This window comes from Xiphophorus maculatus, chromosome 1 (genome assembly GCF_002775205.1).
Source record: "Xiphophorus maculatus strain JP 163 A chromosome 1, X_maculatus-5.0-male, whole genome shotgun sequence".
NCBI classification, from domain to species: Eukaryota; Metazoa; Chordata; class Actinopteri; order Cyprinodontiformes; family Poeciliidae; genus Xiphophorus; species Xiphophorus maculatus.
The window spans coordinates 170,229-191,634 of NC_036443.1; the positions used below are offsets into that span (position 1 = coordinate 170,229).

Below are 21,406 nucleotides of genomic sequence, written 5' to 3' on the forward strand. Positions count from 1 at the left end.
CTTAGTAATATTATTTTAATTATTTGAAAGTAACATCAACTGATAAACCCCAGCAGTTAACAAGTTTCATATGTTATATTTCCCCAACAATGGCAGCAGCCATCATCAGGAAATGATTATCATATTATTTGTCTAACATCTATAAAAATAATGTAGATATCAACTATTTTCTTGTTTCAAAAATATTTAGTTTGTATTATTAAATGGCATTTTAAATTATATATATATATATATATATATATATATATATATATATATTTAATCATGCTTGCTTGGTGCTCCTGGGGCCCTTCTGGTGGTGTGAGGGCCCTAAGCAACCACTTAACTTGCATATGCCTTGGTCCGGCTCTGGGATGAAGGTGAACATGTGAAGAAAAGTAATTGAATATCAGTTCAGTAAATTGGACATGCCAAATTTTATCATAAATGATGAAGCACACAACATATGCAGCTTTCTTTGAATAAAATAAGAGGTTTCTATTTTATTTATATTTTCATCCTTTATGTGCTAACTGTAATCTGTCAAAACCTCTGACAGGTTTCAGCATAACTATGTAGTATTTTAAACTTTAGCACCAACAAAGCATTTGACTGAAACACGTTGAAAGTGTCCCAGGTGTGTCTCTTCATATGACACCTGACCTGACCTCATGGGGCTGCCTCACACTGAACTTGAAGGCATGTTGCTGTAAGTGCATATGGCGTGTATTAATGTCACGTCGAAGGAATTACCGTGACGGTCTTGATGCGACCACTGCCCCTAGTGCAGGTCCAGCCAGATCTGTTGAACAGGAGGCTGCAGACCTCCCCCTCCACGCAGGGAGCCATCTCACACCACTGACGGCTCCGCACGATTCGCGCTGGGAGGGCAAAAAAGGCAAGAAGCCAAAGAGGCACATTAGACAGACTGACAAAGATGTTCAAATGTCAACTTTTCCTGGAACAAGCCAAACTGTTTTGAACTCGGCAGGCTGAAAAGTTTCTGTGGAAATGGATGTGTTTCAAATCCTGATGTATTTTAATTAACTTCTTGTAGAACTTGCATGTCTGAATTGCCTGTGGTAGTAACCTTTACAGAGCAGATGGCAGTCCATAAATTGCTCTGCTGCTAATGCTAGCTTTCATTACAGCTACACTGAAATGAGTTTTTTCCCTTTTGACATTTTGTGGAAGTAATTACCCCTGAAACCTCTTTCTGGTTCAATCTATGAAATTTTTATTTTATAGCGCACCAATGGTGTTTTTCCTATGAGGCTGAACTGTACAATCTGTTTTCTGAACATGCAGTTTCTAAAATCCACCCACCCAGCTCTGTGTGAGGAACACTTCCAACATGTTCAGCACAGTTTTTATAACACTTGCACAGTGCTAATACATTTTTGGTTATTTTCATAGGTCATGATGTATTGGTGGGTCATTGCTCATGCATTTTCTGTTATTAAAAAGAGACAAAAAATGTTTTGTGAATTTTACAGTATATATTGAGTTTTCTACAAAGGTCTATGTTAGGTAAATTGTGTTACTAGTATTATCAAATATTCGTTGTATTATGTAGCCTTGTAGTTACATTTAGATAATGTTTACTTATATGCTTTTACTCTTTATTCTTAGTATAAGTAATGCTTCTGTGTGTTAAATAATTCTGATTCTTTCCTAAGGCTTCCTTGAGAGAGAGAGGTGATAGATATTCTCAGCATGACTCCCTGGGAAATGGAGGTGTGAGTTGCTCCCAGCAGAGTTTTACAATCCTGCAATAAACTCTGCTTTGTGATACAAAGCCGTTGCTTTGAAGCTATACAACGTGTCCTATTCGACGCCGTGCCTGGAGCAAGAAAGATTTAGAGTATAGATAACATGTGTCTAGATTAGTGAATGTCATTAGCGCTGCAACTATGTGCCCCTCCACCCTTTTAGAGTTGCAGCGCCCCGTGTGGCAGGGTTCCTAAAATCAATAAAACAGAGGAGCGGGAGATGTGTTTTTCAGAGCGGTTGGAGATTTGTAACTGAAAGCACATCTCTGTCTGCTCTCCTCGCGAGAAACAAAGAATCTAACTCTCTTGTCTTTCCTGTGTTTGTTTAATAGGTATTTAGACCTGACAGTCTAGATTCCAGATAATAAAAATCAGTAAATGAATGAGTCATTAAGAATATGCTGCTTTTCTGTTTACTATACTTTAATTATTCCCAGGTGAAAAATAAATATACTAAGCATGTTAAATTTTAGCATACTTGAAGCCAGACTGCTCATCAGTATACTTGAAGTGTTATTTTGGAGCAACAAATTTTGTACTTAGTGTATTTTAATAGTACTTAAATTGTAGAAAATCACAATTTAGATTCAGATTCCTTTTATTCATATCCGAATTTGGGCAATTAATATTGCAGCAAATACAGAAGGCTAAAAGATAAAGTATCAAAGATTAAAAAAACAACAACAACAAAAATACTATAAGCACATAAAATACAGATCAACACATAAAGGAAAGAATACAGCAGTGTATTTCATTATTGGCCAACAGTTGCTACACTATATCAGGTGCAAGTCCCCCTACCTTGTCCTGCATTAAAAAGAGATATTGCTGTAGGAACAAAGGAGTGCTTGTACCTGTTACGTTTTATATAAGGAAGTCTGAGCCTGATGCCAGAAGGCAGAAACTGGAAATCGGCATGTAAGGGATGAGAAGTATCAGCAATAATGTCTTTAGTTTTCCTAATGATTTGTTTTTTACACAGTTCTGTAAGTGAGAATTGTTCAACCCCTAAGATCTTGTTGCTAGTATGTATTACTCTGATAAGGGCATTTTTTGGTCTAATACTGAGATTTCCAAACCAACAGAAGAGGGAAAAGGTCAACACAGATTCAATATATGATCTATAAAATAGGATCATCAAGGATTTATCAACTTGAAACTTTACGAGCCCCCTTAGACAGAATAATCTTTGCTGGCCTTTTTTTTGTACGTTTTCTGAATGGCAGGTAAATTTTAACTTATTATCCAAAATAGTCCCAAGATATTTATAGTTTTCTACTGTCTCCACTATCTGACCTTTGATTACTGTTTGATTTGTGTTATGGGGTTTAAATTTAAAGTGCACTAAGTGTACTTTCACATACTTGTTTGGAACAACTAAAGTTATACTTTGTAAACTGTTAAGTATGTTGCTTTGAATGTATCATAAACGTGCTTGATTAGTATATCTTAAGTGTACTATTTTTGTGATCAAATTACATTTAAAATATATTTAGAATGTATTTTAAGTATATTGGCATTAAATATTTTATATATTAGTAGTGTGATCACAGTATGCTCAAATGACACTTTTGGTTTACTATAATTGCTAATGAAGTACACTTTTTAGTTACTTAATGTCTTTTATTATTCTGCTTTGCCACTTTGTACATTACATTCTTCATACACACTAAAGTACTGCAAACATATCAGGCTACCAGTACGCAGAAGGATCAATTACAACACGCTTTCTGGCTGAAAAAAATTACATTGTATAATCAATATATTCATATTTTTCAAGAGTACATTGCCAATATACTATCAGAGAATTGTACAAATTGTCAACATATTAAAAGTTTACAGACAACATGGTTATGAAAATTAGTACAATAAAACAATAGGTACACTTTAGAGCAGGGGTGGGCACTCCTGGTCCTCGAGGGCCGGTGTCCTGCAACTCTTAGATGTCTCCCTGGTCCAACACACCTGAATCCAACAGCTGAATCTCCTCCTAAGTGCAGTCAAGTTCTCCAGAGTCCTGTTAACGACCTCATTATTTGACTCAGGTGTGTTGAAGTAGAGATGCATCTAAAAGTTGCAGGACACCGGCCCTCGAGGACCAGGAGTGCCCACCCCTGCTTTAGAGGAATTGTGAAAAATATTTCACCAAGGACAGAGTATTGTTTTAATTCAATGTCACAGTATTTCTGTATTACTGCAGACAAACTGACATTTCTAAATCCTGAGTACAGTGAGGATCAACGACAGAACAATCCCATTCATTTCACAACTGCACTTTACAGAAACCTACAAAAAAGAACAACAGAGCAATTAAACAGAGAAAGCACTTGTATTTAAAGAGTAAAGAAAAACGGCAAAGAAAAAAGTATGACTTACAATTTTAGAACATTCCGGACTCACTGTGTATGTGGCATCATCAGAACTGATGACGATTGGGACCGGATGCCTGGGGTGAATAAACAATTCTGGCGACTTCTGTAACGGATAGTAGACTAAAGTAAATTAAGAATTTTCTAAATTAAGTATGACGCAGATTGTTTGTGGATGTTTGTCTGTTTTGATTAGTATTTTTTTTGTTTGTATTGTTTTGTTTAATGGTATTTACAATTTGTAATATTTTTTTTTTTTTTTTTGTTGTACCTCTTGGGCTGCCGTAATTAATGAGGGCAGGCCCTTTAAAAGCTGGTAGAATCGTCGTGTCAATCAATGACTTGAACTGTCAAGCTGAATAGCATGAAGAAATCAACACTTAGTGTTCCCCAGTGAAAGCAGCCAGGTACGTTTTGTTTTGTTGTTTGTATTGTAAGTTTATGTTTGTATTCTAATATTTGTATATGTTTTAGTTTTCACGGTGACTGTGGTGATTCTGAATCACCCGAAGAAAAATAAAAACGCTAAATTCACCCGTCGAGACTGGCTGGTTAATTCAACTGCTGGGGAGGGTTATGCTGCGGAGCGATGAAAACAACTCCAGTCTCGGTTCTACAGGTTGAGATGGGTGAGATGCCAATGAAGATTAGAAGAGAACAAATAGCAGTAACATATTGGGTGAGTATTAAAGGTCATAGCAAAAATTATCTTCCATATTTAACACTAAAACCATGTCAGGAAAAGGAAAAGAAGAATACAAATAGTTTTGGATGGGTAATTTTAAGTAAAATAGAAGAAATTGGGATTGATAAAGTTCAAGTTAGTTCAGTAGTTGTCTCTCCTGCCATCCCACCATGGGTTTTAGAACAGGCTGAAGTTGACTTAAAATTATTGGAAAAGGGAAGAGAGATGGAAAAGAATGAAGTGGAAAATTATATAAATAAAGAATATTCAAAGTATATCCAAGTATATGCAGACGCTTCAAATAAGTCAAATAATCAAATAGGGATAGCATTTATTGCTCTGGATTTAAATGTTATGGAAAATAAAAGAATTAGTGATAAACTAACAGTGTATACAGGCGAATTAATGGCAATCTTAATAGCCTTAGAATGGATAGAGGGAATAGGAAAAGGAAAGTTTGTAATTTGTTCAGATTCTAGTAGTGCATTAATTGGTATACAAGGAATGAAATCGGAAGTTAGACAAGATATTATAGAGGATATAGTTCAGGTAATTTTCAGGATTAAGAAGAAAGGATCTCAGATTAAATTAATTTGGATTCCTGCTCACATCGGTGTTGTAGGAAATGAATTGGCAGATAGTTTTGCTAAGAGAGCCTCTAATAAAGAAATTGTTGAATTAAATATTAAAATAAGTAGAAATGAGATAAAGAGTGTTGTTAAGGAGTATATGAAGGAAAAATGGCAAGAGCAGTGGGATAGAGGAGAAAAAGGGAGATTTTATTATAAAATTCAAAAAAGAATTGGGGGGTATAGAAAAGGTAATAGGAATAGAAGGGAAGAAGATATTATTTCTAGAATCAGATTTGGGCATACAAGGTTAAATAGTACTCTTAAGTTAATTAATAAACACAGTACATGTTGTTGTGAATATTGTGGAGAGATGGAAACAATACAGCATGTATTTTTAGAATGCAATAAGTATGTAAGGGAGAGAGAGATGTTGGTTACTGAGTTGAATAATTGTAAATTAGATTTAGAAGAAATATTTCAGAAATCGTCAGGAGATATAATATTTGAGAGTGTTTTTAGATTTCTAAGAAGGACGGGTATTATGGGGAGGGTATAAGCGTGTGATCCATACTCCAACCTGGAAGGTGGCGGTAATGCACCTGTAAGTTGTTTGCCAACCGCCATAAAACAAGAAAAAGAAGAAGAAGAAGAACTGCTGGGGAGCTGCTACAGTGGAAACTCGAGGCTTCCGTGTGTCGCCTTTCATTTGACGGTGAGACGTTTGGATCTGACATCGGCCGAGGTTTGGCGCTGCGTCGGAGTCAACGCCACCATGAGGAGCTGTCTTCGTGGAGGATCCAAGTTAGCAACAGAAACTGAATCTAACAGATGACCACTGGCGCGGTGAGAAATTGACTGATCAAACAACGCGGAAATAACTTGGAAACGACGTCACCTGAATATGTATGAAATTAAATGAGTTCAAGGACTATGTTTGGTCAAATTATATGCCAAATTACTTATAAGGTATGCAATTAAAAAAAGGGAAAATATCAGAATGGTGTTTTTGTAACTAAATGTTACGTTTGTGGGTTTAATGTCACTGTAAGGTTTTAGAGTTAAGATGTCACTGCCACGTGAAAAAGGACTTTCTGCTGAAGATGTGTGCACTGAAGAAAAGCCAAAAGGACAATAGTTGGTTACAGGTCCTCGCACAAGAAAGTTAACTGAAAAGGGAGAGCAGTACAGAGAAGCAGAGTCTACAAAACAGATGAAGGCATTTCTTAAATCTTATGCATCCTGGAAACAAATCGCCAGAGAAGCCAGGAAGAAATTAAAGGGTTTTTGCTCTCAGGAAAATCTGGATGAAATAAATCAGCAGATCCAAAACAGTCTTGCTCAAGTGAAACAGAATTATGAGTTTCTTCAACGTAATTCTTTAAATACTCCAGATATTGTGCAGAAACTAGATGCCTGTACTATACTAACAAATGAGATTTATGATCTTGTGTGTAAACGTTTAGAAGGGGGTATTGTTGAAGCAAAATTTAATCAAGAAGTTGGAAAGGAAAGGGTGCGAGAAGTCTTAAATAGAGACGAATATCAGTCTGCTTTTGGAGAAATCTCTACTGAATGTTCTTCATGTACATGTGGTTCATCAATTACCAGCTCCAAAGTTTCTCAAGGGCGTGTAATGGCAGAAGCTGATCTTGCAGCTAAAAAGGTACAAGTTAAATCCATGTTGGAGATTGAAGCTCAACATGCGAGAGTCAGTAAGCTTGAATGTGAATGGAAGCGTCATGAGTCCCAGATTATGGCAGAAATGAAGCTGAAGTGCTACAGCAGCTTGATGAGGAGAAGAGCAAGTTAAAGGTAATGCAAACAGATATGGAAGTTAAAATGGCTGCAGCTCGGCTTGATGTTTATAGCAGACTTGAAGATGGGGTAGAAGGGGAAAATCTTGATTTTAAGCCTGAGGTTAAATCAGTGCAAATTTTAAAACACCCAAGAAAGTCAGCTGCAAGGGCTGCATCAATTCTACCACCTTAAGCTTGCTCTGAGATTTCTGCAGTAATCTTGGCTGAAGCCTTAATGAGCTCATTGAGTTTAAGTCGCCTTCCTGTTCCTGAACCTGCCATATTCTCAGGTGACCCTTTGAAATGTGTGGACTTTAAGATATCATTTACAACTTTAATTGATTCAAAATCCATCTCTGTTGGGGAAAAAATGTTGTATTTGAAAAGTAATCTCTCTGGAGAAGCCCGAAAGGCTGTGGAAGGTTTCTTTTACAGAAGCTCTGAGGATGCATATGAGGGTGCTTGGTCAGTTCTACAGGACAGATATGGGAACCCATTTGTAATTCAGAAAGCATTTAGGGATAAACTTATGTTATGGCCAAAGATTGCACCAAATGATCCATTGTCTCTCAGAGATTTTGCTGACTTCTTGAAAAGTTGTGAAGAGGCTATGCCTCAAGTAAAAGGACTGTCCATCTTAAATGATTGTGAAGAAAATCATAAGATGTTGAAGAAATTACCAGACTGGGTTGTATGTAAAAGGAGTAGAGTTGTTGAAGTTCTTGATGCATGTGGAGAATATCCATCTTTTGAATGTTTTTCTAGATTTATACAAAAGGAAGCACGTATAGCATGTAATCCTATTGCTTCTCCATTTTTGTTAAAGTCTAAAACTTCTTCAAATGATCTTTCCAGGAAAGCTAAGGCTTTTAATACCAGTATGGAGTTCAAGAAACTGGCCATGTTCTGAAATCTAAACTGCCGTGCTTGGTTTGTACAGACATATCACACAGTGTTGCTAAATGTCCCAAATTTGCAGTTAAATCAATGGAAGACAAAAGATCATTTATATATCAGAACCATCTTTGTTTTGGATGTTTAAGGAAAGGCCATTTATTGAAAGCTTGTAAAACGCGGCATGTTTGTGGAGAGTGTAGACGACATCATCCTACTTGTTTACATAAGGACAGAGTGAGATGTCAGGATGTTGGTCAGCAGTGTTCAATCTCTCCAGAAGAAACAGCTCAGGTTTCTCACAGTGTTTTATCACATGCACTCACCCGAAACATTTCTGCCACATCAAGTATTATTCCAGTTTTTCTGTCCTCTGTGAAGGATCCTGGGAAAGAAATACTTACTTATGCACTCCTTGATACTCAGAGTGACTCCTCCTTTGTTTTAGAAGTTCTTGTGAAAAACTTGACTGTTGAAACCAAACCAGTACAGCTAAAACTTAGTACCATGGTTTCTGTTGATACACCTGTTTCTACTCAAAATGTGTTTGACTTGCAGGTTCGGAGTTTTTTCTCTGATAATTATATACGGTTGCCGCAAGCATACACGCGTGACTTCATTCCAGTTGATGCATCTTGCATACCAAGTAAAAGTACAGCATTACAGTGGCCTCACCTTAAACATCTGGCTGGCTAAATGCCTGCTTTACAAGCCTGTGAAGTAGGTTTACTCATTGGTTTTGACTGTCCTTCTGCTTTGGCTCCCTTGGAAGTTGTTGTTGGTGGGGAAAATGAACCTTTTGCTCAGAGGACTGCTCTTGATTGGAGTATTATCGGGGCAGCCAATCCACATTTAGATCGGCAAGGTAACCAAAGATTTGTACATAGTGATGGTGCAAGAAATGCCCGCTCCATTGGCTTCTGATGTTTTAAGAGTTTTGGAGTTGGATTTCAATGAAAAGGGTCCAGAAGGAAAATGTGTTTCCCAAGATGACATTCGGTTTATACAACTTCTGAGTGAAAATATTTCAATCTGGAGAGACTCAGACGGAAAAAACAGCGATTAAACAGGTTTATTGACATGCATGAATTTAAAGTTCTTTGGCGCTCGGGCCCCGGCTGAGGACATTGAGCTGTGAATTGCGATCAGCTCGGATGAGCATTCCCGATGTAGGTTAGGAATGTCATCCCCCGGGACCCGACACTGGTGGTGGGGGTCGGTGAAGGATGGGAGCCTGAAGAGTGGAGGTGGAGAAGGGGTGGAGGAGGGTTGAGCGCAGCTGGAAAGCGGAAGATGCCATGGATGGAGGTCCTTATCAACTGGGCCTTGGTCGGTGAGTGGACGTGACGTGGCTTGGTCCTGCGTTGATAGGTCGGCGGTGATGAGCGGGACGCGCCGACTGGATGATGCAGGTGGGGCTAAAGAGTCTTCCAGTTTGAATTTGCGCCTAGGCTTCATTTCAATCTGGAGAGACTCAGACGGAAAAAACAGCGATTAAACAGGTTTATTGACATGCATGAATTTAAAGTTCTTTGGCGCTCGGGCCCCGGCTGAGGACATTGAGCTGTGAATTGCAATCAGCTCGGATGAGCATTCCCGATGTAGGTTAGGAATGTCATCCCCCAAAAAGGGAGGCTGAGGCCGGGGCCGAGGCCGGGGAATTAGCAACAGGGTCAGAGAGTAATGTGGGGGAGCTACGCTAGCTCGGGGCTTACAGACTAGGACTTGAGGAGATCGTAGTAGGTGATGTTACTGTGATAGGGGTAAATTATGAAGCTGGTGGATAACGGTCAGCGGGGATGCTGCTAGGCGTGTATTGGCGAGATGCTGGTAGATGAAAGACACTGGGATGGTGCGAGGTATGAAATGACGGGATGTGGGTAGATGAAGGCCAGCTGGGGAAGAGGTGCGGCGTTAAATAGCAGAATGCTGGTAGATGGAGGCCAGCGGGGGATGCTGTTATGCGTGAAATGACTGGATGCTGGTAGATGTAGGCCAGCTGGGGACGCCGCTATGCATGAAATGACTAAATGCTGGTAGATGAAGGCCAGCTGGGGACACCGCTATGCTTGAAATGACTGAATGCTGGTAGATGAAGGCCAGCTGGGGACACCGCTATGTATGAAATGACTAAATGCTGGTAGATGAAGGCCAGCTGGGGACACCGCTATGCATGAAATGACTAAATGCTGGTAGATGAAGGTCAGCTGGGGACGCCGCTATGCATGAAATGACTAAATGCTGGTAGATGAAGGCCAGCTGGGGACACCGCTATGCTTGAAATGACCGGATCTGGTAGATGTGGGCCGGCTGGGGAAGCCGCTATTTGTGAAAAGACTGGATGCTGGTAGATGTGGGCTAACTTGGGGGCGCCGTTAAGATGAAACGGCAGGAAGTTGGTAGATGAAGGCTGACTGGGGTAATGTGGTGATGCTATGAAATAGTATGTCAATTAGAAATAATATCCCCCCAAAAATGAAAGCTGAGGCTGGGGCCGGAGCTGGGAGTTAGAGACTGGGAGAGTGAGAAAAGGTCGGGAGCTACGCCAACTCGGGGCTTGCGGGCTGGAACCTTAAGGAGGCTATACAGGGTGACGGTACTGATGGTAGGGGAAATTGATGAAAGCCAGTGGATGAAGGTCAGCCGGAGACATAGATGGGCGTGGAATGGCAGGGTGCTCGTAGAGTAGACCGACTGAAATGATGATTTAGCTGTAGGAAAGAGATCAGCTGCATGGTACTGAGATAGCGAGAAAAGGATGGGAGAGGGAATAGATTAGGATGTAAGAAGATAGCTGCCTGCTACTGGAGGTGAGATGCTAGAACCAGGATTAGATTCGCAGGGTGACGTTAGAGGATGCGAGCGAGATATGGGGACATTCTGGAATGAAACTTAAAATAGGGGAGTGAAGGACAACAGGGAAAGATGAGCATAACATTTGCTGGATGGGAGTGTGCGCTTTGCGTGAGGTTGACCAACCACCACCAGTGAATTGCGCAGTGCACGTCGGGCACTGAGGGAAGCTATGAAGACGGAGACGAGATACGTAAAATTATATGAAGAGAATGCTGAAGATGACTATGGAGCTGTTGACGTAAGGTCGAGAGAATACCTGGAAAACTGGTTAAACGTGATCTAAAGAGTTGAATGATGTCGTATATAAATTATGGCCTCGAGATTGAGAGAATGCAGGGGCTTGGAATGATGGATGAGCATGAAGAGGAAGCTAAGACTGGAAATGAGGATGAGAAACTGAGGAACTATAGGGAATAAAATTACGGTGCGAGGCGTGGATGAGGGTTTGAAATAGATTATTTTGTCTAGTAGCTGGACTGGACTGAACAAGGGCTGGGAGATATAGCTTATCAGCGAGAGTGATAGAATGGCAGGATGCTGGAAGATGAAGGCCAGCTGGGGAAGCGAGAGTGTTCGAATGGCGGGATGATAGTAGATGAAGGCCAGATCTGCCATAAGCGGAGGTGATTAGAATGATTAGTGGCAATTAAATTGATTAATGGCCAATGATGGCGAGGAAAATGGTGGAGATTCGGCTTTGCGGGTCAAACATGATAGCTTATGGCGGAGAGCGGCGATGTGGGGACGCTTACGGAAATGACCCCTCGGGAAACAGGCTACAGAAGTGGAACGGGCTTCGTAGAATGCTGAGGACTCGAGCTGCTGAAATGGAGGTTGGAGCTGAACCGGCTGCATGGGGGTTCCCTCTCGAAAGGGTCATGCAGGACAGGCTGGATAGAATGAGAAAATTAGAGAGGAGGTGCCGTCCTATACTCCCAGCGATAAGGAGGTGCTGGCTTTACCCCGATGGGGGTTGATAAAATGGGCGATAATGAAATCTTTTTTTTTTTTTTTTTTTCTTTTTTTAAACCGAAGATGTGCAAAGCTTTGGCGCTTGTGAAACGAACCATGCGAACTAACTTGACTTGGACCTAAGCAATGATGTTGGAGGTTCTGCTCCTCCGGATGGGGCCTTGGCTTCAGAACAACTGCGAGTGCTGGTAGGTCGTTGCTAACTGGCAGCAAGGGTGGCTCGTAGGTGCCTTATGATAATTGGCTCGGAAGAGGGACTGGAACGAATGCGCTAGTGAAACCTGGGAAAGCTAGAGGATAGGCTGCATAGACTTGGAAATGACAGGATGGCCTGGGAATAGCATGCGAATCCGGACAATTTTCTGGTGAGAGATGAAGCTTAGAAGCGCCAGCAGGGACATGAGCTTGAAATGTCGGCATACGAGGCAGTTTACTGTTGGCGGGCCACGGTTAAGCAAGTTATCAGGGGGCATGGACTTATTTGGGGGCAAAATGAATCTACGTAGCTGAACGTAGGTAACGGCTCGGTAGCCGCGGGCTACTTGTTAACAGGCTTAAGATGCTGTAATATTAGCTGAGCATCATTTATCTGTCGATACCTGCATCCGACAGCATTGCTCAACGTGGTCGTTACCTTGGGGGAAAACTTAGCAGGGTTCTGCGTTTGTGGCGTGATTATAATGGACATACACAGCTCTGCGCAGCAGCAGCAGGTCTCCTTCGCTGCCGCACCGGTGTAAATCCAGCAAGCATCTCAGAGTTCAAGTTGCGTTTGAGGGCGGCTCGGGAAACAGGTTACGACATTTAATGGATTAAACAGTTTTAACTGCTGAAAGTGACGGGGACGCGGATATGGGAAGCGCGGGAGCCCCCATAGTATCAAATCAACATAGGAATGACGGAGAATTGGCCGTTCTGGGGTGGAAACGGGCAGCTTCCGGTTCAGGGGGTGGGGAGGGGCACTGCTTACTCTGGGCAGGCAATACACTCCGAAGCTCACCCGTACCGTTGGGCCTGGCGGGGAAGCAGGTAAACTCTTGAGACCAAGGATAAACCCAGAAAACGACTTAGACAATCCTAAAACTTAAGCTAGGAAAAAGGGGCACTTTGTTAAAAGGCCAGGTGCTCGAATCCTGACAACGGCATGCAAAATGTCGAGGGTTTTTTTTTTTTTCCTTTTGATTATAATGCGCATCCCGCTCAGCAATGCCAGTGGGAGCGTGACGTACTGTCACGCGGTTAAAGACGGCGGGTGCACGATTTAAGATAGTCACTGTTGAAGCAGGGAAAATGAATACGGTAACCATGACGGCCCATGAACGGCTCTACGTAGCTGGGTGCGCATGCGGCTACTGTTTTATGAATGAATAATCCCGCTGTGCGGATAAACGTGACCAAACACGAACGCTGCCTTGAGAGGGGCCGAGAAAAGGAGCAGTAAGTCCAGTGCGGGCATAATAAAGTTAGAGGAGGAATATACGGGGCTTGATAACGGAGGCTACTACCGAGGTCGGGAAGCTGTAGAAAAGAGGTTGGCGATCCACCTTGGGTCACGCCGGGAGGGATGCCACTATTACCAATTCATTTATGCATTCATGCAATTAAAAGCTCTGAAGCACTTGAACCGCGGCCGGATGGCGCATGCGAAATGGGCCTGCAAGTTCGGGAAGGGGATAGACTAAGTTCCGCGTTTCCTAACGTTGCAAACATGAATGAGACAAGTGAGGCTACGTCTTACCCTGAAAGCCCGAGGCGGGCGTAGCGTGGGAAATCCGAAGGGAGGCGCTGATGACCGGGCTGCCAGCAGCTATGCGGAAGTGAGTGAAGCTGTTGAAGTGGCCGAACCAGAGCGGGGAACCGGTAGAAAGGCGACGTGATGAACGCGGTGGAAAGATGATGAACGACGAGCTGGGAGGGCGACGGAGATCGGTGCGGCGAGACCTTGGCGGGCTGGCCAGGGGCCTGAGGCGGAGAAAGATGGCCCAGGGATGAAGACAGTGGGATTATGTGGCCGCTTGCCAGAGACAGGCCGTGGAGTGGGTGGCGCGGGAGCAAGGGACGGTGGGTCCCGGTCAGGCGAGAGAGCGGCGGCAGAAGCTGCTTAGAATGAATGAGGCCGGGAGGAATACTTCTTCCATCCGAGGAGCGACTGAGGGAAAGAAGGGGCCAAGCAAACGGCTTAGCGGCTTTTAAGAGGGACATTAGAGGTGGAAGGGCGAGCAATCACGGAGAAAAGGATCTGGTGAGATAACTGACTGGGAGCTGAGGCGTGCGGCTGAACAGGTTGAGCACAGCTGGAAAGCGGAAGATGCCATGGATGGAGGTCCTTATCAACTGGGCCTTGGTCGGTGAGTGGACGTGACGTGGCTTGGTCCTGCGTTGATAGGTCGGCGGTGATGAGCGGGACGCGCCGACTGGATGATGCAGGCGGGGCTAAAGAGTCTTCCAGTTTGAATTTGCGCCTAGGCTTCATTACACAGAAAGACGATGGACATTTGGAGATGCCCCTTCCATTTAAAACACCCTGCCTTTCTGTGTTGCCAAATAATAAGAGGCTGGCTATTGTTTGTTTATAACATCTAAAGAGGAGGTTAAAAAGAAATAATCAGTTCAACAATCATTATAAAACATTTATGGAGTCAATCATTAGCTGTGGTGATGCTGAACTAGCTCCTGAGACAAACATCAATGATGGTTGTGTGTGGTACTTACCTCATCATGGGGTGTATCATTCAAAGAAACCAGATAAGTTGTTTGACTGCTCAGCTAAATTTCGTGGTACCTCTTTGAATGACACTTTGTTGACTGGTCCAGATTTGATTAACTCTTTAATTGGAATCCTTCTGCATTTCAGAAAAGAAGCTGTTGCTATTATTTGTGACATTGAAAGGATGTTCCACCAGTTTTATGTTTCATCAAAGCATTGTTGTTACCTCAGGTTTCTATAGTGGGAGCAAGGAGATTTGGAGCCTGAAGAATTTCAGATGAAAGTCCACCTTTTTGGTGCTGCCTCCTCTCCAGGCTGTGCTAATTTTGGTCTGAGATATTTGGCACAACAGCAGAGATCAAAGTTTCCAGCTGCAGCAGCATTTGTGGAGAATAATTTTTATGTTGATGATGGGTTAATAAGTGTCCCTACAACTAATGATGCCACCACACTAATAACTGAAGCGCAGAAACTGTGCAAAGAAGGTGGTTTGAGACTCCACAAATTTAATTCCAATAGGTTTGAAGTTCTAGATTGTGTGAATCCATCTGAGAGAGCCACAAGTGTGGTTTCTGCTGATCTCAAGCCTGATTTAACACTTACTGAACATACTCTAGGTATGCGATGGCATGTCAAAGGTGACTGTTTGGGCTTTCACATTGATCTGAGGGACAAACCTGATACACACCGTGGTATTTTGTAAGTAATAGCATCTCTATATGATCCGCTGGGATTTATTTCACAATTCATTATGAATGGGAAATGTATTTTACAAGATCTGTGCCGCAGAAGTATTGGATGGGATGACCCTCTGCCTGAAGACTTACTTGTACAGTGGGAGAAGTGGAAGTTTAGCCTTCAGGATGTGAAAGGGTTAATGATACAAAGATGTTATCATTCCCAAAGGATTTGGAAAAATTGTTAAAACAGAACTACATCACTTCTCAGATGTAGCAGCCTAGCATATGGTGCATGCTCTTACCTCAGATGTGAGAATGACAAAGGTGAAATTCATTGTGTTTTAATCATGGCTAAAGCCAGAGTTGCTCCTTTGAAAATTACAACCATTCCTCGTCTAGAGCTTACAGCTGCAGTGGTTGCTGCTAGGTTGAGCGTTCTGTTAAAATCAGAACTTGATATGAAGATAGACACTGAGTTTTTCTGGACAGATTCACAAGTAGTGTTATATATTAATAATGAAGCACGACGGTTTCATGTATTTGTGGCAAATCGGGTCCAGATAATTAGAGCGAACACAAATCCAAATCAATGGAATCATGTTGACACCACTGAAAATCCAGCAGATCATGCATCAAGAGGGTTATGTGCCTCTGAGATTTTAACTACTAATTGGTTGAACAGTTTTGGAGTCGGTGGAAGAGAGAATACCTCCAGAATATTTCCATTAGACAAAAATGACATGTAATTTGGTGCAATCTAAAGGTAAATTATGTAATTGTTAAAGAAGATTTTTCTCCCAAGAAATAGGTGGCAGTTGGGTCGTGTTGTGGAAACAATGGTTGATAGTGAGGGTTTAGTTCAAAAAGTGAAGTTGAGAACAGGAGAACAAAGATCAGGAAGGGATTTTATCTCTAAGAGTTCAGTGATAGAAAGACCAGTGCAAAAATTGGTGGTGTTATTAGAAAGTGACTTGTAAACTGAATGTACACAGACAAGCATGTTTTAAACAATCTGCATGGTTTTAAGGGAAATTTTGAAATAATGCATGATTTTTTGGTAATAGTTCATGCATTATTGGTGGGAGTGTAACGGATAGTAGACTAAAGTAAATTAAGAATTTTCTAAATTAAGTATGACGCAGATTGTTTGTGGATGTTTGTCTGTTTTGATTAGCATTTTTGTTTTTTGTTTTTTTGTTTTGTTTAATGGTATTTACATTTGTAATATTTTGGGGGGGGGGTTTGTTGTACCTCTTGGGCTGCCGTAATTAATGAGGGCAGGCCCTTTAAAAGCTGGTAGAATCTTCGTGTCAATCAATGACTTGAACTGTCAAGCTGAATAGCATGAAGAAATCAACACTTAGTGTTCCCCAGTGAAAGCAGCGAGGTACGTTTTGTATTGTAAGTTTATGTTTGTATTCTAATATTTGTATATGTTTTACTTTTCATGGTGACTGTGGTGATTCTGAATCACTCAAAGAAAAATAAAAACGCTAAATTCACCCGTCGAGACTGGCTGGTTAATTCAACTGCTGGGGAGCTGCTACAACTTCTTTACCTGTTTATGTCAGAAGTAGAAAAATAGTCAGCAATATCATGGAATCATTTGATGCTGGCATTAACTATGAAGTTGTTTTAAGTGTGGACTTAAGGGAGACAAACTACATTAAAATCTTTCCATCCACGATCTGAGCACACTGATCCTTGCAGGGTGGTGAGGGGGGCTGGTGGTGCCCATTTCCAATAGTCATCAGATGAGAGGCGGGGTTCACCCTGGACAGGTCACCAGTCCATCACAGGGCCATGAACACTAATAATGAATAATAAGTATGAAAGAGAAATGGTAGAATAACAAAGGGAATAAATTCTGTCAAATTATTTTCAATATTTTTACATATGTTAAGCATATATTTGTTAAGGATTTAGTGTTTGAAACACACCAGTTTTTGCTGTTAAAAATGTAACCTGCTGCTCAGTGTAAAAAAAATAAAGCCTTACACCATGAAGACGATGTGGAGGATCAACCTCAGAGCTCATGCGGTGACCTGAGACAGGAAAGTCTTTAGGTTTTCTAATACCTGATCCCAGGCTTCCTCTTTCATCTTAATTTGATTAGATTGCAAAAATATGTTGAAGATAAAAACAATGATGAACAAGTTATAACAGCCTCACAATATCAAAGTCTCTTTGGCATACTGAGCTCAGTATACCTTCATAAACCAGGTTAAGTTTATAAAAAACAAACTATATTAAGTCGCAACAAACTGAGCCTTCGTGCAGTTGCAACATAAACCTTATGACTGATAACGTCATTAAAATAATCATAAAAATCACAACAAAATTGAAAAAATAACTATTACTGCTAAACAATAACCAAACAATGTACTGCATTGTTTATAATTAAGTGAAGATAATTAGCATTTTGAAGCAAACTTACCACCTGCTAGCAACACATTGAGAACCTTCCTCCTTTTGGGCTCCTTTTGTGACCAACATTTAATTTCCATCCAGTTCTTGTCCTGTTGTGTTATTTAACTCAGACTAGGAGCTCACCAGTTTGAATTTACCAAAGCTACTAACTATTATCTCTACCTTTAAGGCAATTTTGTAGAAGTAAAGATGGCGAATTTGAACAGCATCCCCTTTCGTCCCCGCTTCAAGACTGTTCTTCTTTATACGGCGCTTTTCAAAAAAACTGAAAGTGTGCATTACCGCCACCATCTCCTCTGGAGTGTGAACTGGAGCTAATGGCGTTCAGTAATAGAGGGATCTTACATCATACATCTGAAAATGGATTGGGTAAAAATAGCTTCTGTGTTTTAGTTAAAAAACTGAAAACAACAGATCATATTTGGAGAGGTGTAAAACTGAAGGTACCTGCTACATTTAGTGTTAAGGACAAGTAATGTTTTTGTTGTAGAACCTCTGTCACTAAACTGTCAATGTTTGATGTTTTCAGGAATGAGCATTATTACTTTGTTAAACATCCTGACATCAAGTTCAAATATAAGGATTGTTCATTAGGCCCGAGCAGCAAAGCGCTGCGAAGGCCTATTGTTTCTGTACTGTTTCTTATTATTATTATTATTATTACGATTCTGCCCCCCCAAAGAGGCGCCTTTTTGGGGGCTTTATCATATTCAAAAACTCACCAAACTTGGCGGTCGCGACTAGAAAATTTAAAAATTTTGAATTTTAAGGTTGTCGCAAAAATCGCAAAAAAAATTGCTCAACGGCGGCAACTAGCAATTTTCTGTTGACACAATGGTATGAACGTATTTCATCGTAGAGACATGAAATTTGGTACACTTGTAGAGCTCACCAAAAGACTCAGAACTTACATTTAATGTTATTAGCCAACTATCACAGGAAGTCGGCCATTTTGTCTTGAACGTCCATTTTTTTCCTCGATTTTGACGTTTACAGCCTTCGTATTTGATCGAACTCCTCCTAGGAATTTCGATTGATCGACTTCAAACTCGGTCAGTCTGATCATAAGGCATGTTTGATTTAAAGTTATCAAATTGGTGAGTTTTGGAGTATGTTGAAGGGGGGTTAGCAGGGGTCAAAGTTCACCTACTCGCCATGAAACACGAAACTCTTATATTTCCTATAAAAAAACACATAGAGGGACCAAACTTTCAGTGATTGATCGGCATCGGATGTCCTAAAATACCCTGTGGTGAAATGATGACATCACTTAAGCCACGCCCCCTGAGAACAGGAAGTGTCATGTTTTACTGTGAGCGGTCGCTCTCTTAGCCCTTTGACCTAATCAACATGAAACTGTGTCCACACACAGAAGACATGTTGGTGTGTTGAGGATTCCAACCCTGACCGGCTTTGAGATAGCAGCTGGGCGTGGCGGCGTGGCGAAGTGACCTGTAACGCCGATGCCATACGTTTGCTTCTAGATTCCACATGTTTCGACCGAGCTGCACCAAACTTGGCTTGAGTGATGCTGGTGTGATACCTGAAAATTCTATGTCATCAGATTATGACGTCATCTAAGCCCCGCCCCCTCAGAACAGGAAGTGCTATTTTTTTCCTTGGAAACTTTCATTTATGGCTCTCTTGACCTAATCAAGGTGATTCTGTGTTGGATGACAGATAGGAAGTTGGTCTCGCTTGCTTTAAAGTGCCAAGAGTTTTCAATGGCGGCAACGCCGTTCGTATACGTTTGCCTCTACATTCCACATATTTTGACCGAGCTGCATCAAACTTGGCCTGAGTGATCCTGGAGGCTTGCCCGTCAATCCTACGTCATCACATTATGACGTCATCTAAGCCCCGCCCCCTCGGAACCGGAAGTGCCGTTTTTTTCCTTGGAAAGCTCTGTTTATGGCTCTCTTGACCTAATCAAGTTGATTCTGTGTTGGATGACAGATAGGAAGTTGATCTCACTTGCTTTAAAGTGCCAAGAGTGTTCAATGGCGGCAACGCCGTTCGTATACGTTTGCCTCTACATTCCACATATTTTGACCGAGCTGCATCAAACTTGGCCTGAGTGATCCTGGAGGCTTGCCCGTCAATCCTACGTCATCACATTATGACGTCATCTAAGCCCCGCCCCCTCGGAACCGGAAGTGCCGTTTTTTTCCTTGGAAAGCTCTGTTTATGGCTCTCTTGACCTAATCAAGGTGATTCTGTGTTGGATGACAGATAGGAAGTTGGTCTCGCTTGCTTTAAAGTGCCAAGAGTTTTCAATGGCGGCAACGCCGTTCGTATACGTTTGCCTCTACATTCCACATATTTTGACCGAGCTGCATCAAACTTGGCCTGAGTGATCCTGGAGGCTTGCCCGTCAATCCTACGTCATCACATTATGACGTCATCTAAGCCCCGCCCCCTCGGAACCGGAAGTGCCGTTTTTTTCCTTGGAAAGCTCTGTTTATGGCTCTCTTGACCTAATCAAGTTGATTCTGTGTTGGATGACAGATAGGAAGTTGATCTCACTTGCTTTAAAGTGCCAAGAGTGTTCAATGGCGGCAACGCCGTTCGTATACGTTTGCCTCTACATTCCACATATTTTGACCGAGCTGCATCAAACTTGGCCTGAGTGATCCTGGAGGCTTGCCCGTCAATCCTACGTCATCACATTATGACGTCATCTAAGCCCCGCCCCCTCGGAACCGGAAGTGCCATTTTTTTCCTTGGAAAGCTCTGTTTATGGCTCTTTTGACCTAATCAAGATGATTCGGATGATAAACTCTGTCAATGCTTGCTGCTGGCTGAACCGTGTAGGCGTGGCCAAATGGCGAATATCAGTCCCTCGCCATATGCATACGTTTGGCTCTTATTCACGCATAGATCATCCGATTGGCGCCAAACTGGATATGTATGACCTTTGTTCACCTCTAAAGAGCCCAACGAGGTTGAAATGTAATTTGGCTCCACTGCGCCCCCTAAGTTAATACATCGGCCGTATCTCCTCGACGCATCGACCGATCTGCACCAGATTTTTCGACAGTCGTCGGGGAGCGCCGCCGAACGCATTCATGCCTGTCGCCCGGTGGACGGGCGTGGAAAATGCGCGACAGCTTCTGCGGCGGCTGGCGGGCGGCGGTGCTGGAAACTGCGGCGGAGCTTCCGCGGTGGGGAGCGGGCTGCGGCTCTGGAAACCGCGCGAGAGCTTCTGCGGTGGCTGGAACCCCCGCGGTGGCCAATAGGCCGGAGCGGCGCTTGCTGCGAGGGCCGCCCGAGGCTGCTTGCAGCTTTAATTTCTTTTATTCTTTGCCATTTTAACAAAACAGTGAAAGATTATTAAGGCACCTCAAAAGGCATCCTTCATTAGCCTAAAGTATACGCTGAGATGTAATTTAAAATAAACTGAAATTTCAGCATTTTAATAATTTACTTTTAAAGTAAGCTTTAAGTGAGCATATACTATTTTTAAACCTACACAAAATATTTTTAAAAGCATATTGTTTCATTGGTACACTTGAGGAAATATATATTTTGTTCACTTCAAGTATAATTTTATTTAGTATATTTCTTAAAAGTGTATTTTGGTACAGTTATATTTAGGTGTGTCTAATGTTACAATATCAAAATTGGTACAAGCATGCTGTTAGTATACTAAGTATATTTTTATATGTAGTACAATTAATACTTTAAATGTACT

At 41.8% G+C, this 21,406-nt stretch overlaps 1 protein-coding gene across 3 annotated transcripts in view; it reads right to left on the reverse strand.

Annotated features, from left to right (window-relative positions):
- The window catches only part of LOC111609308 (protein FAM19A5-like), a 125,292-nt gene that overhangs the window by 40,942 nt on the left and 62,944 nt on the right, over nt 1-21,406 (reverse strand). For 2 of the 3 annotated variants that reach the window (XR_002753051.1, XM_023336900.1), the window contains exon 3: nt 733-860. The exons of the other annotated variant lie outside the window; for it this stretch is intronic. Coding sequence is in view for 1 of the 2 variants with exons in the window: in XM_023336900.1 (XP_023192668.1) it covers nt 733-860 (128 nt within the window). In the remaining variant the exon portion in view is untranslated. The remainder of the gene's footprint in view (nt 1-732; nt 861-21,406) is intronic. 3 annotated transcript variants of the gene reach the window in all.